At 50.7% G+C, this 27,165-nt stretch overlaps 2 protein-coding genes across 5 annotated transcripts; one reads left to right on the plus strand and one right to left on the minus strand.

Moving 5' to 3' along the window:
- The first annotated feature begins 617 nt into the window (after positions 1 to 617).
- On the plus strand, positions 618 to 18,670 carry CAMKK2 (calcium/calmodulin dependent protein kinase kinase 2). Of its 3 annotated transcripts, none has more exons than XM_041488805.1 (18): positions 618 to 722; positions 5,840 to 5,956; positions 6,365 to 6,836; positions 7,773 to 7,820; positions 8,225 to 8,278; positions 8,418 to 8,469; positions 8,550 to 8,683; positions 9,292 to 9,328; positions 10,109 to 10,130; positions 10,396 to 10,484; positions 10,718 to 10,917; positions 11,008 to 11,061; positions 11,518 to 11,591; positions 11,958 to 12,045; positions 12,292 to 12,387; positions 12,939 to 13,067; positions 14,945 to 15,045; positions 15,407 to 18,670. In XM_041488805.1, the coding sequence occupies exons 1-18, from the start codon at positions 712 to 714 to the stop codon at positions 15,477 to 15,479; spliced, it is 1,851 nt and encodes a 616-aa protein (XP_041344739.1). In that variant the 5' UTR covers positions 618 to 711; the 3' UTR covers positions 15,480 to 18,670. The 3 variants fall into 3 exon arrangements, with proteins under 3 accessions (XP_041344739.1, XP_041344740.1, XP_041344741.1); XM_041488807.1 differs by lacking the exon at positions 618 to 722 and adding an exon at positions 1,592 to 1,708; XM_041488806.1 differs by lacking the exon at positions 12,292 to 12,387.
- Positions 18,671 to 19,591: 921 nt separating this feature from the next.
- Positions 19,592 to 26,836, minus strand: P2RX4 (purinergic receptor P2X 4). Of its 2 annotated transcripts, XM_041488933.1 has the most exons (12): positions 26,526 to 26,836; positions 25,812 to 25,959; positions 24,359 to 24,430; positions 24,196 to 24,268; positions 23,639 to 23,735; positions 23,402 to 23,482; positions 23,175 to 23,316; positions 22,707 to 22,843; positions 21,242 to 21,335; positions 21,092 to 21,157; positions 20,906 to 21,001; positions 19,592 to 20,206 (listed from the first exon to the last, which is right to left on the minus strand). In XM_041488933.1, exons 1-12 carry the CDS (start codon positions 26,654 to 26,656, stop codon positions 20,174 to 20,176), a joined length of 1,170 nt encoding a protein of 389 aa, XP_041344867.1. In that variant the 5' UTR covers positions 26,657 to 26,836; the 3' UTR covers positions 19,592 to 20,173. The 2 variants fall into 2 exon arrangements, with proteins under 2 accessions (XP_041344867.1, XP_041344866.1); XM_041488932.1 differs by lacking the exon at positions 19,592 to 20,206 and having other exon boundaries at positions 20,213 to 21,001.
- Between the last annotated feature and the right edge of the window lie 329 nt (positions 26,837 to 27,165).

Here is a 27,165-nt window from a genome sequence, read left to right on the forward strand (position 1 = left end):
GGGATATTGGGGAGAAATTCTCCCCTGTGAGGGTGGGAAGGTTGCCCAGAGAAGCTGTGGCTGTCTCATCCCTGGAAGTGTCCAAGGCCAGGTTGGACAGGCTTGGAGCAACCTGGGATAGTGGAAGGTGTCCCTGCCCATGGGTGGACTTTGAGATCCCTTCTATCCCAAACCATTCTATAACAGATTATGTGATGTGCTGGCATTGACTGCCAGCAATGAGATCCTCATTTTGGAAGAAAATTGGAACATTGTGACTGTGTGGAATTTGACTGTAGTGTGGAATTTGAGGGCAGACAGGATTGCACTCCTGTGAGTGTAAACCTTTTGTGGGTGCCAGTCACCTGGTGACTGTAGAAAAGCTGAGCATCATTAAAGCCCAGGAGCTACCCTGCTTGGAAGCAGCAGATTTAACTGTGGCATTGCCAGACCAGACCTAAACCTGGTTCTGCTGGAGCTGGGTCAGGCAAGGAGGAAGAGAGAAGCACTAGGGTGTGGTTGAGACAAGGATAGTCCGGTGTTAGTTTACACATTCCATTAATTAGTGCTGCATCAGGGCGGTTGGCAGATCATCAAGGCCTTGATTTTAAAACGAGGTTTCCAACGGCGAAGGGGAACCCAGCTTGGTGGAACACTGGCGATGGCTCATTCCCTCTCTGCTGTTTTTAGCCGACATCGAGGAGTTTAATCCTTAAAACGTTTGGAGCACCTATGGCGTTTCGGTAAGTGCATAAACCTGATTTTTAGAGTGGCTTTCAAGGTTCTGGTCAGAAATACAGTGTTTATCGACAAAGCTGGCAGGGAAGACTGGCTCTGCTCTGGGGAGCTCTACAGTGTCAAAGTGGTGCCCACAAACGAGCCTCGAAGCAAAATGAGGAAGAGGGTTTGGCCAGCGGTGGTATTTGCATCTGCTCAAGGCTGAAGCTGTTGCTTCATGAAAAGAAAACCGGGGGTGAGGTTGGTACAGAAATGGTCCTGGATAGAAATAAAAACAAGCCCCAAATACTGGACAAAGCACGGGGTATGTTTGCCGAGGGCTGGTATGTTAAAGGCCGTGCCCGTGAGCTCTGTCTCAGCGTACAGAGCTGCAGCTTGAGTGGGAACTCTTTGGTGCTGGCCTCTGTGACATTTCCAAACAACCGGTTTCCAAAGCTCCCCTTTAGGTGATGATTTGGGCAATCGCTGAGTGCGGGGGAGCTGGCGCAGGTAACCCGGTTTGCCCCCAGCCGACCTGCCGCTGGGAGCCCAGGCTTTGCACGGGGCAGGGCGAGGAAGCGGCGCCGGGCTTGGGTCCCTCCGAGGCGGACGCGGGGAGCCCGCAGCGGGGTCGGCGGCAGCGGGACCGGCCGGGGCTCCGCGCTGCATCCCGCGGGGAGGGGACGCGGGGCCGCGCGGCCCGGGGGGGAATAAAACACTGGGGAGAATTTTGTAAATAAACAAAAGAACAAAACATACCGCTACAGCGGCTTACAGGGGGCGGGCGGGCAGGATGCGGCTGCCCGGGGGGGAAACCTGCCCTTCCCCGGGGCGGAGCGGGGCCTCCCTCTCTCCCTCCCTCCCACCCTCCTTCCATCGCTCCCTCCCTCCTTCCCTCCCTCCTTCCCGCTGCCGCCGCCGGAGCGGAACCGAAAGCGAAGGCGGCGCCGGGCAGCGGCGCTCCGGCCCAGCGCGGCGGGGGCTGCGGGGTCCCGGGGTCGCTCCCCGCCAGGTCGGTGCTGCGGGAACGGGCGGGGAGGCCGGGCGGGCCCGGGCGGGGGATGCGCCCGCGGTGGCGGAGACAAAGCCGCGCCCGGAGGGACCGCGCGGGCGGGGGCGGCCGAGCCGGGGATGGAGCGGGGATGGAGCCGCGGCTGGGGCTGCCCTGGGGACGGCGAACGGCGTCGCCTCCGCACGGGGCTCTCTGGCGGGCGGCCTGTGCGGACACCCCCGCGGTGCGGGCTCGCTGCTGTCATTTCCCCATCCCGCGCCGTGGCCGCCCGGGCCCCGCGGACATCCCGCTGCCCCCGGCCCCACACGTGCCGCGGCACCGGCGGGCGGCGGCACCCCGGGCGCGGCGATGGCAGCGGGTGGCCGCACCGCGTGTGCCACAGACCCCACGGGGCTCCCGTCCGGGGCTCGAGGGCCGGGATCAGGGGTGCCGGGGAAGGATAGGCCACGGGGCTGGGGGAAGGAGGGGTTTTTAAGGTCAAGGGACAAGTGAGAGGGGATGGAGCTGGTGGAGCGGCTGTGTACGGGGGACAGGTCTCATTAGAAGCCACAGGTTGGGCTGCTGCGAGTGGCAGAGCGTGGTTAGGAGGTGGGATGCCGCCCTGCAGCCACGTGCACGGCACAGAGCATCAGGGGCATGAAGGTAACAGTCGAGACCAAGAGCAGAAGTGAGATGACCACGGGAAGCTGGTGTGATGGGTTCTGGGCTCGCTGCAATGCTGCAGGGGCAGAAACCACCCCTGGGGACAGGACCAGGTTGTCCTCAGGGACAGGAATACCGTGCTGTGGAGAGGATGTGTGGCAGCTGTGGGCACCAGAGCTGCCTTCATGGCCCACACCCACAGAGACAGCCCCTCCCCTGAGGCAGAGGCAAACCCCAAAAGCCCATACCTGAGTGTGCTGTGAGGGGTGTCTGTTCCGGAGAGGTAATTTGGAGGAGCCTTTGCTTTCAACTCTGCCTTAATGTCTTTTAAGTGGTGTTCACAAAGCGGAGAGCTGCTCTAGTTTCCTCTATTGTGGGCATCGTGGGCTGGAACTGATGTTTCCAGGAAAGCTAGGAATTGCTTGGCAGTGCTGGACAAGGTGATGGAGGTGCCCTGAGCTTGTCCTGGTCCATGCTCAACATCATCTCTGGAGCTTAGGCTCTTTTGGGATGCTCGTTATATATTGCTTCATCAGTATTAGGCAGTATCCTCATAATTATAAAAAAACCTTGATAAAGATGTTTTTGTGATTCCTGTTGAATCACCCTGCTGCTGGGTGTTGTGACACTACAATGCTACCAGACTGGCTTTGCATTTTTTCCCCCCAATTCTTTCCACTCTGTGTTGGCTGGGCCAGGCAGTGCAGGAGGCTCTTCCATTCTCCCTGGGGATGATGGAAAACTTTGCTTCTTGGTCACAGGGACCTGTCCTAGATGGGGCATGGGCACCTGTTTCCAGTATCTCATAAATTTGGGTGTCCTCTGACTTCTAGAAAAGCTTCTGAGAGATTTTTTTTCCCATTAAAAGTCAGGTGGGGCATGCATATGGTCTTTGTATACTACAGTGACTAATATATTTCTGGCAAGGTCTGTGCTCACCCGTAGGAAGGGAAACTGTGATCGATGCCCCCGTTGCTGCAGATGACACCACTCTTGGCACGGGCACTTCCACTGCTGACCGTGACCAGGGAAAGCAAAATAGCCACTGGACTGTGCCCAGGGAGACCAATAACTGCCCCAGGCTGGTCCTGCTTGGCTTTTAACCAGCCTCCAGCAGTAGCAGGGGAGGATCTCTGCAAGTAAAATCAGCCCTGGTTTTGGTGTTTTGAGTTCAGTTTTGTTATAAACAGCTGAAGTTGCGATGTGTGAGCTGACCCCCATGGAAGGATGGATGGAGGGGTCACTGCTGAGCTGCCACCAAGTCTTACTCCCTTGGGAGGGTCTGATCCTGACACTGTGTCTGGCCTTGCCACAGTGACACAGGTGTGGGGAAGGCGAGCGTGCATCCCCTGCATCTGGGTAGAGAAACAGCTCCGGGGAGGGAAGGGCAGGCAGATGCCTCCTCAGGCTCTGACTGAAATCCCTGCAGCCAGTGCTGGCTGCGAGGTGTCACCCACACCTCTGCACTCGCCTGGAATCGGTCAGTGTGTTCCCCTCCGGATGTGTGGAAATCCAGCAGGGCCCAGGCAGGGCCCAGGCGCTCCCGCAGAGCTGGGGCGGCCGAGGGGCTGTGAAAACCCCTCAGCCTCGCGGGGGCTGATTCCACTCCCATTCGCTTCTGCTCAAGCCACGTGGACGCTGAGCGAGAGGGAGAGCTGCTGCCAGGGTTTCACAGACCTCTTTTCATTTTAATATCCCTCTCCTTGCTGAATTAGATGCGAGACTGATTGCTTCGATAATCCTGCTGCAGCCGTTATGGGTTATATATGGATTGCAGCCAAAAGCTGTGCCGATAAATCATTCCTATACACCAGGCTGTTATATTTCCTGAGGATTTTGTGGGCATGTGCTGCTCCTTTTTACATAAGGATCTGCTGGAGTTCATACCAGAATGTGCTGCTTTTCCCCAGGCAAGAGCCCTGATGGGTTGGTGAAACCAAAGCCCCCAGGCTGTATTTTCTCTCTTTGGGATTACTGCCCTCGTTTCAGCTATTTTACTTTTCTCTCTGGCTGGGAATACAGCTGTTCTTCACCTCCTCCTCATGTGCTTATTAAGGATGAGGGTTGTGTTCAACAGTGTGACCCCACTTTTGGGTTTCTCTCAGATGAGGTGTCATCTCGGCAATTTCTTAAAACCCCCATCCTCTGACCCTTTGCACACACGCAGAGGGAAAACCCCTCTGATTTCCCACTTCAGATGATGTTAGGATGGGGCTTGGATGACTTTTAGTTTATAGAGCCTGAGGAAGCCTGCTTGAATTAATCAGACTTGATATGTTTATCCTGGTCAAGCCAATTAACTCCCGCCAGCCAGACACGCTCAGCTCTCAAGTGTGACTGAGGCTTCATAACTCAATTTTGCTCAAGCCTGGCAAAGTTTATCAGGAACCCTTGGAAATCAGGATGCAGGTGATGCTCTGGGGGCAGGATGGGATGCCCAGCCATGCTGTGGCACTGCTGGGGACTGATGTTGCTACCAGCGATGTTCCTGGGGTGGTTTCATCCCAAGGCTGCCCCGATGAGCTGCCTTTTTTGGTGCGGCCGCAGAGCACGGTAAGGGTAGAGGGCACAGCATTCTGGATCAGCTCCGGCTTCAGGGCAGCTATTTTTATGTGCCCACTGGAGGGGTGCCCAAAGCAGGCCAGGCAAATGGCCTCGGGATGCATCCCTGTGAATTCAGGATGAATGGGGGGGCTGCCTGTTTGTTTTAATCCATTTGGGAGTGCATTAAAACACTGCCGTGAGCTGCCAGCAGCACTGCGGGGGGAATTTGACTTGGCTGGTGGCTCCTGGCTCTCTCATCCAGCAAAGCCCTGTCCAGCAGTGGATTCAGCCCCACAAAACTCAGTGTTTCTGGAATAGTTTGTCCTCATTGCTGTTCGTTGGCTTATTTATAGCCTCCCCATCCCTGTGCTTCTCCGTGCCTCGGAGCAGTGAGCGGTGCCGCGTTGGCTTCAGCTCCGGGCCGATCCCACTTGGGCACAAAAGCTCTGGTTTATAGATCAGTGTTGAAAACAGCAATTAGGCCATTGTGAAGCCTCGAGGACGGGGGAGACGATTTGATTTCTGTACTTGACCCGTAATTTCTGCTGGGCTGATTCAGAGTGGTTGTGCTGCGGGTGCAGCACGGAAACTTCAATGGAGATGAGTGGAGCTAATTTTAACCGGCCGCCTCGTCGAGGTGTGGGAACCAGGCAGAAAAAAGCCTCAAACCCTGTTCCTGCTCCTGGGCTGGTTGTTTCAGGATATTTTTTTTTCACTTCCTTCTGTGGTAACTTGTTAACCTAGAAATTAAAAACAGCACCAATGTTGGGGCAGGGAAGAGCAATGGTTTACAGCCAACCAACCACTGAACAGCCCCAGGTGCTGTAGAGTGTCTGGCATGTGTGAATTAACATAATTTTCTCCTCTTTTTTAATTATCACTTAATTATTTGATTTTTAATTTTTTTTTTTTTTGGCTGCTAACAGTTTTCTAATTTATCTCAAGGTTTGGGTACCTGAGTTTTGCACAAAAGGCCACAGGGCGAGGAACAGAAATCACTGGCAATGATGGGCTGTGGGAGGAAGCAGTGAGCCAGGGGGCTGGTCCTGCACCCCACACTTGGTAAGTGGGTCCTTGTACCCCTGAACTGCTTTGTTTGGGGAGACTTGGCAGAGATGTGCCCACGTTGAGCAGTAAAGTAGGGAACTCAGTGGTATTTATGCCAGTATAGTGCAATTCTTTATCCTGCCCCTTTAAAATAACCCCTTTGGAGTATTTCCATAGTGGAGATGATGGAGTTGTTATTCCCTGGAGGTATTTAGATAAAAAGGGTGGAAGGAGCAGTGGTGGCTGGCTCTGGCCTGGGGTCTGTCCCATGGCAGGGTGATTGTGCATCCTGGTGCTATCCTGCACTGCTGCCCTCGGCTTCACCATTCCCTACAGAATGAATAAATCAATCTGTAGCACAATGACCAGCAGGAAATCCCGCTTTCTGGAGAGTCTGGCCGACCCTCTATCCTGTGTTTGCAGGCACATCTCCCCACCACAGCATGGCCAGGATGAGGCCATCGGTCCCTCCACGCCGTCACGTGTCCCCAGCAGCCTGCCCGCCCCACAGCCCCTCTGCTGCGCCGGAGGCTGCGGCCGCCGAGCCCCCACGGCACTGCGGGACCCCCCGGCGCTGAGCCCCGGCCCCGCCAGCATGGCCTCGCTCATCGTGGTGACCGAGCACGAGGCCGCGGGGAGCGCCAGCGAGGAGGAGATGGACGTGCCCGGCACCGAGGGCTTTGGGGATGGCCGCAAGCTGCACCTCTCCGGCCGCAAGCTGTCCCTGCAGGAGCGGCCGCAGGCCGCCCGCTCGCCCGGGCACGGCGACGGTGCCAACCAACGCTTCATCTACCCCTCCCTCCCCTACTCCCCGGTGACGTCCCCGCACTCCTCCCCACGGCTGCCGCGGCGGCCGACGGTGGAGTCCAACCGTGTGTCCATCACAGGATTGCAGGTGAGGGGGATGGATGTTACAGGTGAGGGGATGAATGTTACAGGTGAGGAGGATGAATGTTACAGGTGAGGGGGATGGACGTTACAGGTGAGGGGGATGGACATTACAGGTGAGGGGATGAATGTTGCAGGTGAGGGGGATGAATGTTACAGGTGAGGAAGATGAATGTTACAGGTGAGGGGGATGAACGTTACAGGTGAGGGGGATGAAAGTTACAGGTGAGGGGGATGAACACTGCTCCTGCAGTTTTCCTGCCCCAGTCCAGCCTGGATTTTCCCACTGTGGCATTTCTTCTTGCTTGGTTTTTTTTGGGATAAACCCCCATGGCATGTCTGCAGGTGTGTGGCAGGGGACCCTGGGACATCCTGGTCCATGGGGACAGCCCTCAGGGAGGTGAGACCCCAACTCACCAGTTTTCGTGCCTTTTGCTGATGCCACCAGCTCTCACGGCTGTGTTTGATGGAAGCCAGGAGTGTAGCACAAGCTTCTTTCTTTACTCCTTAAAGTAAAAAAAACCAGAGAAGTTCACTGAGATCTAAAGATAAAACAGGCCTGCCTGCCCCCAGCCTGACAGAAAACAGGCAGCAAGTGGCTGCTTTGCCCAGAAGAAATAAAATTACTCGGCGCCAGGTCACCAGCAGTAAACCCCTCAGGGCTCTCCCTGTCCTTCGCTCTCATTCCACATGAGTGGACAGGACAGGATCGCCTGCCCAGCGTTAATGTTTGCAATTAGCCCTCTATAAACACACCAACGTGTGCCTTGGTGGGTGGTTTTGTGGCTCATGAATCAAAGCTGCCCAGCCCCATGCGGGTGCTTGGGCAGAGCAGGATGGGGTATGAGTTTGCAGAGAAAGTTTTGCAGGAGATTTAAAAAGAGAAGAGCAAATGTGAGCAGCTTTGTGGCTCATGCCAAACTTCCCCGCTCTCTCTCAACAGGACTGTGTGCAGCTCAACCAGTACAAGCTGAAGGATGAGATTGGAAAGGTGAATATTGGGTTTGGGGTGGGATGAGGGGTTTTGGGTTGGGAGGCTGTCAGGCTTGCTTTCACTTTCCAGTCATGGGAATGCTCCAGAATAGGAGCAAGTCCAGCCACTCGCCATGGCAGCTCTTTGTTGCTCGCTGTTCTGTTCTGAGTGGTGCGAACTGAACTGTATATTTTTAAAATTATTACTAATTTCCCCCCTTCCCCCTCCCTCCCACACAACGGGGCATTTGAAGCTTTTCTTTGCTGCCAGAGTGATGTCAGACTGTACACCCCCTGCTCATTCCAGCATCGCCCACCAGCTCTGTGATCCCTGTGGGGTGGGTTTGTGGAGGAGCCTGGGTTGGTGTTGGGGGTTTTCTGGATTGTCCCTAACTTGTACCCTATGGCTGTGCCCCTCTCCAGGGCTCCTATGGGGTGGTGAAGCTGGCCTACAACGAGGATGATAACACCTACTATGTGAGTAGCACACAGCCCCAGAGCCTGCAGTGGGGCAGGTGGGAGGGGGATGGATCCTCTGCTGACTCCCTGCCCCATCCCACCAGCCACATTTTACCCTTGACTTGCCCCAAATTCCACATTTGTTTCCCTCTCGCAGGCAATGAAGGTTCTCTCAAAAAAGAAGCTGATGAGACAGGCGGGCTTCCCCCGTAAGTGGCAGAAAACCTTTTGGGTGGGGGATGTTTTTGGGATCCTGTCCCAGCTGGACACATCTTTGCCTTTCCCACAGGCCGCCCGCCGCCCCGCGGGGCCAAAGCTGCTTCCGAGGGCTGCCTGCAGCGCAGGGGGCCCATCGAACAGGTCTACCAGGAGATTGCCATCCTGAAGAAGCTGGACCACCCCAACGTGGTGAAGCTGGTGGAGGTGAGCGCTGGCCCCTTTCCAAACCTCATCCTTGAGCGTGATGGAGCCTGAGTGCTGCAGGGGTGGGCTGGGTGAAGGAGAGTCACCCCAGAAGGGAGCAAGGGCAAGATCCTGCCTTTGGAAGAATTTTGTGTTTTCCTTAGTTTAGAAGGTTTTTATTTTCACCTCCCAATAGATTTTTTTCTTTCCTGCTCAGAAAGGAAAATGCAGAAAAATGTTTCTTCTGTGGAGGAAACAAGTGCTGAGACAGGTTTTGGGGAAGAACTGGTGTTTCTGTGAGTTCAACAGTGCAGCTGCCTTGCCCTCCACCCACTGCCTGTATGAAACAGTCCAAAAATCAAGAATTAAGGATGTGCAGGCTGGAGTTTATTTGGCTCATGAGTCAGATGATGCTTCCTGTGTGTTTTAAATATTTGCTTCCTTGAAGTACAGCTACATCTCTGTCCTCTTTTTTTCCCTACTCTTGTGGGTAGAAGCTCAGAGATGAGCAGACCGTGCTGATGGTGCAGATGGTGCAGAACTGAGATGGCTGCTAAATAAATATCACAATGCTTAATTTGCAAGGCTTTCTTGGCACTGTTTAATTGCCTTTTTGCTTCTTTTGGCAGGTCCTGGATGACCCCAGTGAGGATCACCTGTACATGGGTAAATGCCCACTGCCCTGGGGTGTCAGAGGGATGGGGCAAAAGCTTCCCACTGTGTTTTGGAGCAGCTCTGTGTGCAGGGCTGGGTCTCTCCTCCACTGTGGGTATAGCCTGATGTGCTGGAGGAGCAAATGAGATGCAGTCTGGGTTGTGAACAGAGATAAGAGTGCTTTATAGCACTTTATTGGCATTAGTTCAACATCAGGGCATGCTTTGCCATGAGAGGCACTAGCATTGATGTTCTCAGCTTTGAAACTGGAATGATAGAAAGCAGTTTTATTTCTCTGGCTTTGGGAAAAAGGCACGAGTTAATTATCCAAGGTACAAATGAGCCACATCCCAACATGCCTGGCAGACTGCAGTTGCTGCTTCAGGTAATACACAACTTTTGAAGAAAGCCTTTTTTTTTCCTATCATTTATGTTCAGCCTGTACTAGTGGAGGAGCATGGGATGCCTTCATGGCCAAGCACTGAGGTTTGCCCAAGGTGTGGGCTCAGCCTTTTTGGTGGCAAACAAAACCAAGAGCTTTTGTGTGCCATGGAGGACACTTCATGATGCTGAAGCTGCAACACTGAGAAGATAGCTAGCAGCATCCCCTTAACTGAAAACAGGAGCAACCTAAATGGCATGTGCCTTGCATAAGACAGCATCTCCTTTTTAAAAACAACATATTATTTTTAGAATTTTTGTCATTAAAATAATTGCTTTTGTGCTGAGGCTGTGCTCGCAGGAGCCATACCCTGTAAGCAATCTGTAATCACCTTCTCTTTTGTGTTGCAGTGTTTGAGCTGGTGAAGCAGGGGTGAGTACTGAATTCCAAATTTAATCCTACTAACACTTGAACAGCAGATGGGTTTGTGGTGGCAGAGCTTGGCCACCACTGTGGGAATGGGGTGCAGAGGTGATGGGGAGGTTCATGGCTGGGGCTTGAGGTTTCAGTGGCATTTCCCTGGCCTGAGTACCTGTGTTTGGGGTTGTGTGCTGTCACCAGCCAGTGACAAAGCCTTTGGGCCCTGTTTCAGCACATCCAGGTAGAGAGTGAACTCTGTTCTCTGTTGCCTTCACAGCCCTGTGATGGAAATCCCAACCTTGAAACCTCTCAGTGAGGACCAGGCTCGGTTCTACTTCCAGGATCTGATCAAGGGCATTGAATACTGTAAGTGTCTCTGCAAAAAGAATGGGATTTCTTATTTTGGGTTTTTTTCTGAACACCTGGAGCTGGCCTTTCTGCTGGTGTACGGGGCCGTTTCTGGTGGCTCATGCTGTATGGGGGCTTTTAAAGCTGGGGCTGGTTGTGGTGTTAGCAGAAAGAGCCACACAGAGCCCTCATGGCTCCTTTGCTGCAAACCAGTGCTGCTGCTGCACCACTCATTGTCCCTCTGGCTGCAGTGCACTATCAGAAGATTATCCATCGGGATATTAAACCTTCCAACCTCCTCGTGGGGGAAGATGGGCACATCAAGATCGCTGACTTTGGAGTGAGCAACGAGTTCAAGGGAGCTGATGCCCTCTTAACCAACACAGTGGGCACTCCTGCCTTCATGGCCCCAGAAACCCTCTCAGAAACCAGGAAAATCTTCTCTGGAAAGGTATTTAAGAGCAATTTGAATGGTCTTGGACTAACCTTGCACAAACAGAAATCTTGTTGTTGATTTAACTGTGCTTTCTTCACTCTGCAGGCTTTGGATGTCTGGGCCATGGGGATCACGCTGTACTGCTTCGTGTTTGGGCAGGTAATGAGATGGATTTTTCAGTGCTGTTGGTGTTTGGGGGGTTGGTTTGTGCCTCCACTGTTCCAGGTAAGCAGTGGGACTGGTACCTTGTGTCCCTGTTGAGCTGAGTGGAGATGAGGATGTGTGGATGGAAATGGGAAACCTTCTGCCTGTCCCTGGGATGGGTGCAGTCAAAAGGGTTGGGCATCTCTTCTTCCCCAGTGGAAAAAATTCTGGTTTTGAGCAGATTTTTTTAGGAAAGGAGTTCTTTTAGTTATTGGTAATTTTTGGTTAAATGTTCCTTTCTTGACTTTAAAAGTAGACATTGATATAATTGGAAATCTTCTGGAATTTCCCTGTAACTGGATCTTTGCTTTCCTTCAAACCCTATGAGATCCTGATGATCCTCTGGCTGCCTCACTGCTGCCTCTTAACAGAAGTTGTTGATTTCCTCATTGCTCTTTTATTTTGTGGTAGTGCCCTTTTATGGATGAAAGGATCTTGAGTTTACACAATAAAATCAAGACCCAAACGTTGGAGTTCCCAGACCAGTAAGTACTCAAAAACAAAAACAACCCATCAATCCTTATTTTACAGCTCATTTGTTTCTCAAGCAGTGCCTGGGTAGGGCTGGCCCTGCTCTTCTGTGGTTTTGCAAAATTCAGGCTTTCAGTTGGTCTCTCCCTGCCCTGTACATGTGGGATCACACTTCACATTGCCTCAAAAGGGAATATTTTGCTTTTTCTGGGGGTTTGGAGAAGAGGAGGTGTACAAGAACCCAGAGCTGCCTCCCTATTGGGGCTGGAGTCTCCAGCCCCTCTGCTCAGAAGGCTCATAATAGCTGGCACTGAGGTGAAGAACAGAGGCAGCACCCATCCCTTTCCCCATCTCATATCTCTCCCTTCTTCCTTCCACAGGCCAGAAGTTACGGACTTCTTGAAGGATTTGATTACACGGATGTTGGATAAAAATCCTGAATCTAGGATTTCGGTCCCAGAAATCAAGGTACTGACCCAGTTTCCTGGTGCTGGCTGTGGCTTCACTTCTGTTGGGTTCTCCTTGCTCGGCTTTTTTTGGGAGTCAGTTTGATCGCGCCAGGCTAGGTCCTCCCCCTGTGCCCAGGGCCCCTGGGCAGGTAAGTCCCAGCTCCTTCCCCTGCTCTGGGACCTGCTCAGCTTTGGGACCTCTGGTGCCTATAGAAGTGGCAGGCAAAAGGAAATCCCCTGAGTACAGTATTTCCTCTGCTACCAGGAAAGTACTGTGCAACAGCCTTTCGCAGGAGATTTCTGGTCCTTCGCCCCTGCGGGAGCCTGGAAGGGGCGAGAAGCTGAGAGAATGGAGACCAAGGTAGGGGGAAAGGATTGCGGGGGAATTGCGGAACCTTTTGTGCTCCTCCTGCAGCCGACCAAGTCACCAGGTGTGTGGGCAAGGAGAAACAGGGGTTCTGCCTTCAGGCATGGATTAAACCAGCTCCAGGACGAGGGCTCAGTGGGTCTCCCCATCACTGCTGCTCATATGTGAGGACTGGAATAAATTTCTCCTGCCTCCTGGTGCTGTCTCATCCATAAGATGAGAGTGAAGATAGGTCTCCTTCCCTAAAGCCCAGAGATGCCCAGTGCTGTAGGTCACCCAGGTTATGGTTTGGTTGTGTAGCTGGGGCCAGTGCTGGCTCTGGATGAGCCACACCATGACATTTTCTGCTCCAGGCTGTGCAGTTCCTGGTGGCACCCAGGTGAGGTGGCTCACTGGTGACATGGCACAGCCCTGCCCTGCTCCCTGGCATTTCAGGAGCACGTAGGGGCCATAGCTTGGACAAGGAGATGCGTTTGCCAGGCTTGTGTTGTTTGAGTTACGAAAAAAGGGAAATCGTTCCTGACAGGCTGTGTTATTAATTGAAGTTGCACCCTTGGGTCACCAAGAACGGAGCGGAGCTGCTGCCCACGGAGGATGAGAACTGCACCCTCGTCGAGGTGACGGAGGAGGAAGTGGAGAATTCAGTCAAGCACATCCCCAGCCTGGCCACCGTGGTGAGTACAAAGGAGTTGATGGCCTGTGGATGCACAGTGGGGTCCACGCCTGCTGAGGTGGCACTGAGCAGCTGGAGGTCACTGCTGAAGGGCAGAAGCATTGGGCAGGATTAGAGCAGAGACCTTCCCACACTTGGAAACAAGTGCTGCAAGACTCTTGGGTGTCTCAGGGTCTCAGCAGCTTACTGGACATGGCCGTACCCCACACTGCAGGGGAATTTTTTAGAGCAGTTTCAAAGGTAACTGTCAGTGGGTTGATGGTCTTCATGCTTGAGCTGGCTGCCTAAATATCACTGTATTTGCTCAGGGCAAAAGAACATCTGGTCCAGAACCTGCCTGTGGCCAGGAGCAGATGTTCTGGCCAGGCACAAGGAGCTCCTGCCCTGTTCTGCCTGTCCAGCCAGAGGGGTTGTGGGAGGTTCCTGGGATGGAGATTTTATCTGGGCCATGATGTGCATCAGCCCCCGCCTGGAGCTATTCTTGGTGACTTCATCTCATCTCTTTTCAAGCTCATATTTTTATTCTCTGCAACCCACTGTGGTGGTGAGAACCACATTGTAACCCTGTCCTGTGTAGAAAGTGAAATCCTTTGTGGTTTTGAACCTAATGATTTCTTTGGGTGCCGCCAGCACTTGCATTAGGAGAAACCGCGAGCGACCATTCACAGTTCCCTGGCCTGGTGTTATCTGCCTGTAAGCACCCAGGCTGTGATTTTTTTGAAGAACAGGTTTCCCTGTGAAGCCCCTTTTCCATCCATACTGTGCCCACATCTGGCCTCATTTCTGGAGCTCTCTCCCTTTTGGATGCCCTGAAGAAATCTCACTGACCACAGCTGTGTGAATATGCAAATGCACCTTGTGCTGCTCAGGCTGAAAAAGCAGATGCTGCTCTAAAGAGATCACCATTGATGAGGGGTCTACCCCTCTTTTTCCTGTTCAGAGGGAACTTGATCAGTAGGCTCAGTACTCCCAGCCCTGTTGAAATCCAGGTGTGTTCAGCACAGCTCAAGACAAATCAGATTTTACTGCACCTCTTTGACTCTTAGATAACACACTGCCTCCAGGCAAATGTGGTATTTTCACATTTGCATTTGATCTTCAGAATTACCCTCTGGTGCCTGATCTTTGTGCAGCCAAGTGCTGGCGTTGACACTCCAGTATGAGATTCACTCACATGGCTTTGACTCTTAAAACACCCTCGCCTTCAGACACAGAAGAGTTCTCTGTGCGCCCTGGTGAGCAGATAAATGAGGCACCGAGGGATGAGAAGCAACATCAAATGGAGTCAGGGGCTCTCAGGGATGCCCCTGCTGAGGCAGGTTCCAGTGCTGCTCACCTTGTTGTCTGCTCCCACCAGCAAAACAACCTGGGGGATGCCAGGAAAGAATCCTGACACATCTCTCTTCCCACCAGTCTCTGATTGATAACTCTGTGTTTTGCAGCCAAAGCTGGACAAATGGCCAGCTTTCAGTTTGGTTTCAGATGAACATTAAGGTAAAATTGTGCCAGTTCCTTCCCCTCTCCCTTTCCAGTGAATTATTTTGCCAGGTAATCATGGAAGACTGGGAATTTGCAGGTACTGGATGCAGTAGTCAGTAAAACCTACTTCTGGAGAGGAAGGAAACTTCCCAGACTTGGCTTTGCTCTCCTTTCCAGCCTTTTACACCTAGTGTGGCTCTTACCTGCAAGGATTTCAGATGAGGATACAGCCCCTGTATTAAGCAGCTGGAGACATGCAAAGATGCTTCCTTCTGATTTCTAGAGAACTTTGACATGTTTTCACTAGTTTTTTTAATTACTTGGGCATGCAAGGTGGATGTTCCTGTTGCTCTTGAATGAAGGGAAAGCACCCCAATGAACTGCATTCTGGTTTTGCAGATCTTGGTTAAAACGATGATCCGGAAACGATCCTTTGGGAACCCGTTTGAGGGGAGCAAGAGGGAGGAGCGGTCCTTGTCTTCCTCTGGAAACCTGCTGCCGTAAGTGTCATCACCTCACCTCGGCCCCAAGAGACATTTGCAGCTTTTTCTGATGCTCTGGGGGAGAAATTAAATAGTTGGGCTTTGAAACTTTCATGGGGGCCATGACTGCAACATTCACACCCCACCTGTCTGATCTGTAACTGTGTTATGGGATTTTTGTAACATGGAATATCCTGCTGTTCTGATGGGATGAAAAACATTGTTTTATGGCACTTCCATCCTGTTACATGGGGAGAGATGACACATGCTCAGTGTCCCAAAGATCCCGTGGCAGGGAAGGGGCAGAAACTGGTGTCTCATGGCCTCCTTTCCCTTTTTCTGAGTCGCTCAGCAACTGTTTTATTTCCTTTGAAAACAGGAAACAAGGCAGTGAAGATAACCTGAAATGCAACGACTTGCCCAACGTGGGAGAGGAGGAACTTCTTTCTTGAACGTGGACTTTAAGGTTCTGTTGAGCAGCTCAATCCAGGGCACGTCACCAAGCGTGCGCTGGGGACGAGGTGACCAGAGCCCAGAGCAAACACAGCATGACATGGCGCTATCTCAGTACAATGCTGGATGTAGAGCTCACATAGCAGCATGTTACCACACCTTATCAGACATCTGATTATTTGCCATAAACATGGAGCATCTCCGAGCACTTGGACTGCTGAATTCTGGTGGGAGAGGCGCTGGCGGACAGCGGAGAGGTGAGCGGTGGTGGTGAGCAGCAACAGGGCTTTGCAAAACAAAACCCACAGCAGCCAAAGGAAAATGCATTTTGAACTGCTTTTAGCTGGCTTTAATGCCAAATAATTTGCAGGGACTGACGCCAGCGTCCCAGGGGCATGATGCCCATGGTGTGGCTGTGGGCACATGCAGAAGGGTGAAGCTTTAGCCAAGTGGCATACACAGCAGTAAAACCAACCACACGTGTGCACTTTGAGAGTTCACGACCTACCAGGAATGTTGTTGCATCTATTTCTTGTTGTTCTGGTTTGTTTTTAATTGACACCTTTTTAACTGCATGGGAACAAAACAAAAACCCACCTGCTCAGCTTTTTAAAGAATGCCTACCTTTGTGAGCCAAGTTGTATGAAACAGCATCTTCAGGAAGTTCAAAAAGTGAGGTTAATTACCTCCTCAGGTAATTAACACCTTTCCAGAGGCCTTGGTGTGACCAGAACTTGGTAAGTTAGGTATTCAGTGTATGAAAGGAAAAGGTATTTAAGGGCTTAAGTTCAGTTTGAACTATTTTTGCTGCAGACATACGAGTGAAAGGTGGTGTTTAGAATGTTTTAAACAGAAGAAGCACTAATAGTTTGTTTCTAAATATTTTACTTGATCTAGGTAGATATACTATAAACTATAAAATTCAGGGTAAAATCCTTCACTTCCATGTACATTACATGGTTTACTACAATTAAAAATAATACAACTTATGCTGGTTTTTAAGTATAGACTTAGGGCTTGCTTAGAATTTAAGATCGTAATGATTAGCTAGGAATTTTCAAAGAAACGTTTGTTTTCCAAACTCTTAATCTGGATTCTGGGGCCAATGCTATGTATTTTTTGCAAGTTTGTTACCAGTACTTTGTGAATGCCTGTGGATCAGAGGCTTGTTAGTAAATTAAGTGTATATCTAGTTAATGAATTGTTTCTTATGAAGAGCTCTTTCACCTTCAGTCAGATTACTCTGATTATTTGTGGTGCTTGTACAAAGTAATAATCTGCCATGTGGTGGGAGAGACTCTGGCGTCCAGACTCACTTTCCCAAGTTCTCTATGCTCGGACAAAGCTGGAGAATGAGGAGCCAGGGTTTGCCTGAGGAAAGGGGGTCACGGTAAGTACAGTTGTTTTGTGGATGGAGCATGGGACTAGGGGGGAAAAGGTCTGATTTTTTTCCTTTCTCAGTCTGATGTGGTTGTGTGACCTTGAACGAGGCATTTGATGTACCTGACAGAGGAGGAGGATTTGAGTCTCCCAAGCTTGTGAGGGACTGATAAGGTGTAATTCTTTGCCCTCAGGAAGAAGGCACTAGGAGACTGCCAAATGTCTTGTTTAATGGTAAGGTCTCTGCCTGTTAACCCTGGCCATGGATGCCCTGCCTTTAGAAAGTGACCGTTCCCTTGTCTTCCTTTATTTTATCCTGGACAGCACAAGCAGCAGTGTGCTGAGGTCCTTGGCCCCACTGCAGTCAGACCTGGCCTGGTAATTCCCAGTTAAGACTGGTTTTTGTTAAAGCCAGGACAGCATTAGCAAGGGTGCAGATGCCTACCCAAACTGTCCCTTAAACCTTTGATCACTTGAAGCAATGTTCCCCCTAAATTGCAATTTATTATGGAAGTATTGTGCTGCTGGCCTCTTTCCAAAGCCAGTGAGGACAGTTGGTGGTTTAGGAGCAATACTATGGAGTTTGGAGCCATAAGACACGCACTGTTTTCCTCCCATTTTAGTCCGAGGCTATGCCAAAGCCCTGCAGCTTCAGCTATGGGAAAACCAAACAGGTAACTTGGGGGCCAGCACTACTGCAGCTGCCTGCTCCCCCTACACAGGACTTTTCATTGTGGAAGTGTGTTTGAGTGGGCAGCCTGGTTCTCTAACCCTGCAAATGGACTTGATCTGCCAAAAAAAATGTAAAAAGCTAGGGGATCCAATTCTTTGTAGGTAGTGCATAGTAGTGTGTGTGTTTGCTAGAGGTGTGTTGTAGAGATCTCTGTGCTGCCCATCCCTGGTTGTGATTTGTCAGGTGAGACAGTTTACATTGACCCAACAGGTCTGCCCGGTGTGACGCAGCTTCTCAACAGCTGTACCAGCTCCCTGATGCCCAGCCAGTCTCTGGGCCTCACATACTCCCACTGATCATTGTCTCCCTGCCTGCATGGGCTTGGTTAAAGGATGCTAAACTCAGCACTTCCCCAAGGTGCTCTCCAAGCCGAGTGTCCCTCAGTGCAGGCTCTGCTGGGGCTGCAGCCGAATGCACATTTCGGAAGGAAACACAATGTGGATTTTTCTGGTTGGTCAGCTCTGTTGAAAGCATAAAGCGTGGCCATATGAGGGAGATCTCTCTAAATGCATGACCTGTTAGAGAAGCTGTACTGTGTATATAAACCTGCTCAGTTCCCCAGCTGCTGTTCCTTAGTAGTAATGCTGGCTTTCTCCTTATAGTGAAGTGAACATTTTGCTTGTGCCTTGGAACTGGGCGATAGCTTGATTTCCCCAACTCTCCCTTCCTTCCAAGCAAGCCCGGTGCTGACTGTGGGCTTATTGCTGGGTACTAAGCCTTTCTGGTTCTGAAAGCACACAGGAAAGTGCTAAGGGGAAACCAGGCCTCTTATCTGAGTAGTTTTCCATGGTGGTCCCCTCTTACCTATCAGGCAATTGATCTGTTTCTTTTCTAAGGTCCTGAACTATTCCTGATTTTTATACTGTTTGTTTAATGACCAAGGCTTGTGTTTCATTCCTACCCCTTTATTATGCATTTAACTTTATCAGGTGTATCAAGTTTAAATACTGTGTATTTATCACTTTTAAATTATATTACCTAAGAAGAAAGAATAAACCAACAACTAAGTGTTTTTCCACACAGGTGTTCAAGCTTCACTGTACAAGTTGAAATAAATGACATGCAACCAAACCCAGAGTTAGCTGATCAAGTGGAACCATTATTCTGTTTCAGTGGTCTTTATTAAGCTGTGAGAGTTTGGTTGTTGGAAGAGGAATCTGAAAGCACTCTCCTATGTTAGTGAAGTCTGGTGCTGTACCATTACTGGGGATCTTGGGCCAGGATGGGAGCACAGTAGCTCAAGCACTGTGTAATCCAAACTGAGCATTCACATGCACAGACTGGAGTCCTCTTGCAAGGGCACTCTTTGAGCTGGGACACAACTTAGTGCTCAAAAGCAGCAGGCACATAAAGAACAAAACAAAATGATAATGCTGTGGTTTACCCACCGTGCTGCTGGAGAAAGGCAGCCAGGATGCTGGGGGTATGGAATAGATCCTAGGGCTTGGTAACACCAGAAAAGGTTCAGAGAAAGGAAAGACCTGGACTTTGTGAGTCAGTGTGATCACTAGAGGTGCTCAAAGCCATGTTGAATATAAAAGCCAACATATCCACTTCAATCAAATGGTGTAAACTGCATTAAATGCAGCAGCCCAGACACAGGGCTGGTGTGGTGGTGAAAAGCACAGGAGATGTGCCAGGGAATAACAGATCTGTTCTTCCAAGCAGTTGGTACCTGCACTCAGATAAAGACCCTGAGATCTTGACCTCTGACTTACAAGTCTTTTCCCTTGGAGAGGGTTTAAGGCAGCAGACATGGACAAGGTGTCAGGAGAATCAAGGCAGAGCAGCTGTGGTTGCAGCAGCACTTCTGCTGAGAGAATGAAGAGGCAAAACCCACAGAGCCCTGGCTTTGATAGCCTTCCACTAACACTTGGTATGCGGGGAGAAATGAACAATCAAAACCCAGCTTGCAGAACTTCAAGAGGACTGAGGGAAGGTAGTATTTTATTAAAGTAAATTTTAAAGTAATAGCATAAAAATTAGACAAAACAGAAGAAAAGTTCTGTAACCAGTAAGCCATTTATCATAGCACAATGGAGCTAGACTCTGCTTTATCTTGGTCTGTGGCCAAGGTAAGAGCTTGAAGACCCCAAGTAAATTATAGGTACCGGCTCAGCTAATGTTCACAATCCTTCAGGGAAAGAAAAGTGACAACAGCAAGGAGCTGCTGTCCCAAGGTTAGGTACCTTCTGGCAGTGGCCATGTTCAATCTAAGGAAGAATCTGTGCCTATTGTCCTGTGCCCTCTGCTATCAGTGAGTTCAGGGACAGAAGGACTGGCAAAATGATGATTCTAGAGCTGTCTCTGTCCCAGGTTCAGCCACTGTAGAGGTCTGGCACAAAGTACAATTTTCCCTCTGTGTTTAGTGCAAATAACCTGGAAAGACAGCAGACAAGGAGGAGACCCAGTTCTTCTCCCTGGGACTGGCTCCCAAGTAGCAAAGAGTAGTGAAGATTGTCCCTTTCTCAGTTTCGTTCCCCACTTCCTCCCAGCAAAGAGGGGGTGGTCTCATGGCAGGGTCAAGAAAAGTTCCCAGCAGCTGTTTAGAGCAGCAGTTGGTCCTGCAGCACCAGGAGCTCAGGAGTCTGTTCCATATGTCTCACCAACTCCCTGCAAGGATCAGAGATTACAGTTCTCTGCCAGAAACTCTTCTTTCTTCCCCTTCCAATCACATAAAATCCTTTGCCCAGGCAAGCTACTTCCTGTTACTCAGACTTTTCCAGTGACACAAGGTGTTTTGATTGAGAAATCTGCCCTCTGCAGCCACAATTCCTACCAAGCACAGGGCTGTAGGGCTGAGCTCTGTCCTCAGCACCAGTCAAGCAACCAACTAAATCCTACTGACCAAACAGATCATTTCATCCCTGGAGGGAGCTGTAACTGTAACTGCAGCACACTGGTCTCAGAAAATACCAACCCACTGAATGATTTTTCTCACAACTGCAGGAACCTCAAAAGTCAAGAAGGAAGGATTTGATGGGAACAGGGCTGTTCCCTACAGCTCTTAGAAGGCAAAAGCTAATGACTGCAACCCAAAAAGGAGGTGCAGTAGGAGCACAACAAGTTCTTGAACATATATTTTCTTCTCCAAGAGTGGTTACCCAGGAAACCTGACAATATTTGTTTCTAGTGCTCTTCCCTGCAGCAGCTTTGAGGTAAAAATTAGCTTCTCTGACGAAGACAAAGTTTCCTTAGAACTGTGGTTCAAAATCCCTATTTGATGTGGACTTTCTACATCCTGTTTCAGAATCTCTGTGGAGTCAGAGGAGGAAGCAATTCTGCCTTTACCCTGCCTTCCTTGATGCTTACCAGTTCATAATCCTCCACATATTTGTACTTCTTCTCCCGATAGTAGTATCTCTTCTTCATGCAATACAGAACAACAACATCACACAGCACTGTTGCCTAGTGGAGATTGAAAGGGTTTAAGACAGGAATCCTCAGAACTGAGGCACTAATCCAGAATCGAGTCCAAGTGCAGACAGTGTCACTTACCACACCAAAGAGCGCTAAGCCAGAGCCGATGTTAATCATGGTAGGAATTACATCAAATTTTCCTGCCTAGAAGACAGTTACAAGCCTGAGCATGCTTTTCAGCATCTCTGAAAGGCCTCACTACAAAACCTCCAGGAACTGTCACCCTACCTTTCCAAACACTATGATATCAAAGCGGATGCCATAAGCTTTGACAAGCGTCCGTGATTCAGTGCCATCACTATTCTTGTAGTATTTTGCAAACCTGCAGAAAAGATAGGTCAGAGCTTAACTGGAAATTTTGAGGTTGCTTATGTGATCATGCAACATCCAGGTGTGTTCCTCATCCCAAGAGAATGAGCTGAACATTGGTACTTCTAGACACAAGCCCCAAGTGATGGTAGATTTCATGCTGGCAAGCTCATATAGGAGAAAAGCCCAAAGCAGGTGAATTCATGACATCAGTGAGCATCATAAAACGAGGAAATTTGCAAGGCATAGGAAGGGGAGAAAGCAGCTTTAGCAGGGGAGCAGGACTAACAGGAAGAAAGTCAGCTACACGGGAGTCAGGCATGGGCTGCAGGGGACCAGGCAGCCGCGAGAGGGCAGGGCCGGGAGCACCCGCGCTGCCCGGCACACAAAGGCTGCTCCGGCACTGGGTGACAACAGGCAAACGACAGAGAAAAGGGATGAGAACAAATAAGTGAGATCAGACTTACTCTGCCACGTGGTTGACTAAGCCAGGAGGAAGCAAAGAAGAGGGTGGAAAAGAAAAAGAAGGAATGGTAAGGGGCTGTACCAGAGTCTGAAATTAGCAAAAGCATTTCAGATCCAGCTGTGATATCTTCCAGATGGTCCAGACACCCCGATACCTGCTGGCCTGGCACCTCCCAAACACACATTTGTGCTCTGCACAGCTCCTCAGCAAATTCATCCAAGTTCCACCCAAAGATCCTCTGTCTGAAGCGAGATTTTGTGATTCTAGAAATAACAGCCCTGAGCTGTTTCCTCACAAGCTTTTTTTTCCCTGAGCTTGTGTTTCCTCACATGCAGGAATCCTGCAAGGACCTTGGCAAGGTGGACAATCTGTATTTAATATTGCAGACTGAGTCTGGATGCAACCAGCTGCCAGCTCTGTGCTGGTGTTTTACTGGAAGTGCTGGACTTAGCTGTACTGGCCAGAATGTGTATGTGGTGGTGTAAGCCAGGATACTCCTGATGCATATATGGTCTCCAATATGCAGACAGAGACACTTTTACAGGTTAGTTTTTCCTCCAGGCAGAGTGAAGGACATGCTTCAGTCTCCCAACCCCACCTCAGTCCCCTCAAATTCTGCCCTATCAGCACACTCTGAGACAGTCAGTTGTCCCACTGCCACCCCATTGATCAAACAGCCACCAAAAAAACTGACGGAAACATGACTCAGGCACTCTGACGCAACCAGTGGAGCTTCACTGATCTCCCCCTCTGCTGTGGTTTGCACACAGTGAGGATCCCACCTGCTGTCTTACAGCAGCAAAAGAGCTCTCCAGGTTTTCTTTTGTTGCTCTCCAAGCACCATCAAAAGCCCCGAACTACCACAAGTGCCAGTGGCAGATGGAGCTGAGGCACCAGGTGCCTCCACAGCTGCATTACCTGAAGTTGTAGCCGGGTGAGACGGTGTGGGCAGAGTCCTTGTTGTCGAGGCGCCGGAAGGAATATTTTGGCACACAGTGGGAAGCAGCTCTGTCCAGGTTGCAGTCCCAGTTGATCTGCAGTGCCATGACTCCACCCTGCCAAGGGGAGGAGAGGAGGTGATGGGCAGTCCAAAGTGCATGGCCAGCCCAGCACCAGGCTCTCTGCTGACCAGGACCTGATTTACTGGCTCTAATCCAGGCTCTGTCCAACACTCTTTTCTGGTGCTACAGAACCTTGCACATAACCCCACCCAAACAAAGCAAGGCCAATTATTGGTTAAATAGAATTCAGTCGCTCTGGCCAGAGCACTCTCCATCCTGCAGCTGATCTGTGTTCTGTGGCTCATGCCATGAGGCAGAGGAGACAACCCCCTACCACTCCTCTTCTAAAAACAGCTGAAGCCCAAGAGAAGGGTCTGCCAATTACCTCCACAGCCATTTCCTGGAAGTCCTGCCCTGCAGCTTCAACTATTTTCCCTAAACGGAAGATAGGGCAGAAGGGATCAGTCTGGGCATCATAGATGCAGTTCTTGAGGTATGTGGAGTTGATAGTGGGGAGGATGTTTCGCCTACAGGAGAACACAAAGAGAAGAGTTGTTGTATCCCCTTTACTGCCAGGAGACCAGACAGTGTGATAACCCTCTCCCTATTTACTTGCTGAAGTTGAACTTGCGGTACCAAATGTTGTTCTTCACCAGAAGGGTGAAGTTCTCAGCTTCTTGCAGGAACGCTGGCCTACAAAACAAAAGGGAAGCACAAACAGGACTCTGCAGAGTTCTTGTTGCTCATTTCTTCAGCTTTTCCCAAGAGCATGTCAGCGGGAGAAGCATCAGCTGTGTACCAGCTGCTCTCAGGTAGGGGCACTGTGGAGTAGGAAGACAGAGCACTCACTTGGGTATGTGATAGTCATCCTCCACGGGGCACCACGCAAAGACTTCACAGGTCTTAATGCTGCTGTTGTATGGAACACACTCCCCAGTCTGGATGCCTGGAAACACATGCATGGAGGTACTACTGAGCAAAACCAGGCAGTGTTTGACCTGTGACACTCCATATGGTGAAAGCAATTTTCCCAGAGGTCAAGTGCCACTACCAAAACCCACATAATCTTCCATTGCAAGTGTAATTTCAGAGAAAGAAGAATCAGGTCCTTTTCCTGAGTCAAATCTTCATCCATGTGATACTGCTTCAGGTACTGAAAGTCATGAAAAAGCTTCACACTGTTTGCTAACTCACCAAGACATCTACCCAGCATCCACCCAACACAGTCTAAGTTCATCTGGTCTAAGTCCACCAGAAGAAAAAAATCTGAGCTTCCACTTCAGTTCTCTTGAGAGAAGGAGAAAAAGGAGACTGAAGTGAAATGGTGCTTCCTTCACAGCAGGGAAGACACAGCACAGAGGCACCACAACCCAGACTGAAAGGAGCTTTTGTAGCAGGTTTCTTACCACTGCTGTAGGTGCTGACATATCCTGGAACACAGTTGTTCTTCACCTCGCACTTTGTTTGATCATCTGGGAGCTGGAGAGGAACAGCAGTTACATAAAACTCTGAGAACCCTCTCCCCCTCCCACCCACACAAGGCAGGATTAAAGCAGATTCTGCACCTACCTCCGGGCAGCGGCCTTGGCTCTGGTTCAGTGTGAGGATCACATTGGTCATGACAAACACAGTGTTCTCACCCTGAGCATGCAAAACAAGAAGGAAACTTAAGGGTGACAATCTGCAAAGAGCATCCAAGGCACTGCACCAAACATCTTTGTTGACAGAGCCCAGGTGGCCCAGCAGAGGGGATTTGCCCTGGACACTGCTGGTGCAGTGCTAAAGGAGCAGATTCCTACGTGTGTTGCCTGGTGCTGCTGTGTTTAGCCACAGGAAGGACTGTGGGACTGGCAGTTCCTTCTGTCCTCCCACTCGGCCCAAAGTTCCTCATTCACATTATGAAAACAGAGCTCACACAGCTCCTCAGGGGAGTCGTAAGGCAGACACAGAAATAGAGCTCCAGCTGCAAGTCCGAGTGCAACTCCCACTCTTTCTTTTTGCAGTCTATCAGTTAGGAATTTGCCTGGTCCTGTTTCTTCAGGGAGCACTATTGTCATTACTTTACTTTCACTACTTTCAGATCTGTATGACTCCAGATCTGTCATCTGCTTCCGCTCCACTGATACGCAAATATGACCACTCAGCCAAAATCTGGCTAAATTTGTCTTTTTTTCTGCACCACATGTCATGCAGACAGAGGCACCCATGACCAGCAGCTTGGCTGTGCCTGCCCAGCCTGAAGGCCACCACATATGGCCCACACAGCACAGATTCCCAGAGATACAGTCAATCAGTAACTACAGCAATGCTTCCTGTTCAGTTCTGCATCAGGTGACTGCCAGGCTGTTCCTGTGGCTTCTGCCAACAACTTAACTTGGGGTTGTTTGCTTTAGAAAGCAGTAAGAAAGATGACAGGTCATTATTGTTGCAGCCTGCAAAGTCCTCCTCTAGCAGGACCGGTGCTGTTGCAAGTCTTTGTGGGCACCATGGACAGTGGGATCAGCGCACCCTCAGAGAAGGAAAGTTCAAGGAGAACTTAGAGCCCATTTGAGTACCCAAAGGGGGTTTATAAAACAGAGGGAGGGGGGCTTTTTACACAGGCAGATAGTGATAGGGTAAAGGGGAACAGTTTTAAACTAAAAGAGAAGCGATTTGGATTAGATATTAGAATTCTTCACTCTGGCACAGGATGCCCAGAGAGGCTGTGGCTGCCCCTGGATCCCTGGAAGTGTTCAAGGCCAGGATGAGCAGGGCTTGGAGTAACATGGGATAGTGACCCTGCCCACAGCAGAAGGGTGGAACAAGGTTATCTTGGATGCTTCCAAATCCAAACTGTTCTATGATTCTACACAAGCACACACACAGACACACTTTCCTTGGAACAAGTATCCCCAGGACAGGTGCTTAGCATGATCTGCAATAAAGCCAAGCTGCTCCAGCTCTCAATGGACTTTTGCAAAGTAGTAAGTTTCTTACTGCTTGTAAGAAAACCTTTTTTTCTGCTTGTGAAAGTGATTAATACCTGAGGAGGGATGACATAGTCAGCTACATCCCAGACCCTGGCTCCCAAGGTGGATGTGTTTGTCAGTGTTACACCCTTCACCTTCGTGGTTACAGAACTGACCACAGAGTCTGTTTCCTGGTAGCCCTTTTCCCACAGAAAAACCCACCTGAAAGAGAAGGATTGCAAGAAACAATAAATAAACACCATAATCAAGTTCAGGTTGGTATTTCTCCTTTTTCAATATTACCTGAAAGGGCCATTCCAGACAGTTTCACAGCTTTTCCTTACAAAAGGGTCACAAGATTGGCAGTCTTCTGCCTTTTGGGGTGATATTTTTTACTTTCAGACTCGTTTGCAGGGTCTAATTTGCTTTTATGCCCAGCCCTGCTTGAGGGAACGACAATCACCTCCTGAGACGTCCCACGCCTGAGGGGCCCTTGGGCCATTCACTTAAAAGTTGGACCTGATCCTTGTGGGGTCCTTTCCAACTCAGAACATTCTGTGATTCTGCCCACAATCCCAGTTAAGCAGGGCCACCAAGTCCGTGTCGCCGTTCGGTGAGCTCCGGGCTCCCCTCAGCCCGCGCCGCCCTCACAGAACGGCTCCCGCGGCCCTGAGGGCCCCTGATCCTTGGGCGGCTCCCGCCCTCCGCCCTCCGCCCCGGGGCCCCCAGCGCGGAGCCGCCCGCTGCCCCTCAGGGCGGCCGGCCCGGACACCCCTCCGCCCGCTCACCCGATCACATAGGCGAGGATGCCGAGCTGCACCGCGCGGTTGACGAGCCCCACTTTGCGGCTCCGGATCAGCACGATGCGCGGGGTGTCGTACTCGAAGAGGAAGCTGTGGAAAGCCCCGCACAGCGCCATGGCGGCGGCCGGGGCGGGAAGGCGGCCGGGATGGAGCCGTCCCGGGCCGGGCCGCGGCTGCCGCAGCCCCACAGCGCCCCGAGCCGCCCGCCGGGCGCTCCCGCAGCCCCGCGGCCCGCAGCAAATTGCCCGAGGCCAGCGGAGGCAGCGGCACCGGCAGCCACGGACTTTTCACGGCTGTTTTCACAGAACCTATTAGGTTGGAAAACACTTCTGAGATCATCGAGGCGAAACTATGACCGAACACCACGTTGTCCAATAGACCAGAGCGCCGAGTGCCACGCCAGTCTTTACTTAAACACTTCCAGGCTCGGTGACTCCAACACCTCCCTGGGCGGCCCGTTGCAATATTTAATCACTCTTTCTGGGAATAAATTCTTCCTAATTCTTCCTAAACCTACCCTTTAACCTACCCTGGCACAGCTTAAATCAGTGCAAGGACCAAGCAACTGCCTGCAAAAGAGAGCAGAGCATATTGAAGACTGACACCTTTCCATCCACAGTGACCA

The sequence above is a fragment of the Pyrgilauda ruficollis genome, unplaced genomic scaffold (genome assembly GCF_017590135.1).
Source record: "Pyrgilauda ruficollis isolate IOZ18807 unplaced genomic scaffold, ASM1759013v1 scaffold9, whole genome shotgun sequence".
Taxonomy (NCBI): Eukaryota; Metazoa; Chordata; class Aves; order Passeriformes; family Passeridae; genus Pyrgilauda; species Pyrgilauda ruficollis.

Bases quoted from the DNA above. Each gene is read 5' to 3' on its own strand.
- CAMKK2 (XM_041488805.1), top strand. The intron at 10,131-10,395 runs GTGAGTACTGAA...TTGCCTTCACAG, and splicing joins TTTGAGCTGGTGAAGCAGGG to CCCTGTGATGGAAATCCCAA. The intron at 11,062-11,517 runs GTAATGAGATGG...ATTTTGTGGTAG, and splicing joins ACTGCTTCGTGTTTGGGCAG to TGCCCTTTTATGGATGAAAG.
- P2RX4 (XM_041488932.1), bottom strand. From the start codon at position 26,656: ATGGCGCTGTGCGGGGCTTTCCACAGCTTCCTCTTCGAGTACGACACC. The intron at 22,844-23,174 runs GTAATTGGCAGA...TCCCCTTGGCAG, and splicing joins TCCAGGAAATGGCTGTGGAG to GGTGGAGTCATGGCACTGCA. The intron at 21,336-22,706 runs GTAATGCAGCTG...TCTTTTCTGCAG, and splicing joins TCACCCGGCTACAACTTCAG to GTTTGCAAAATACTACAAGA.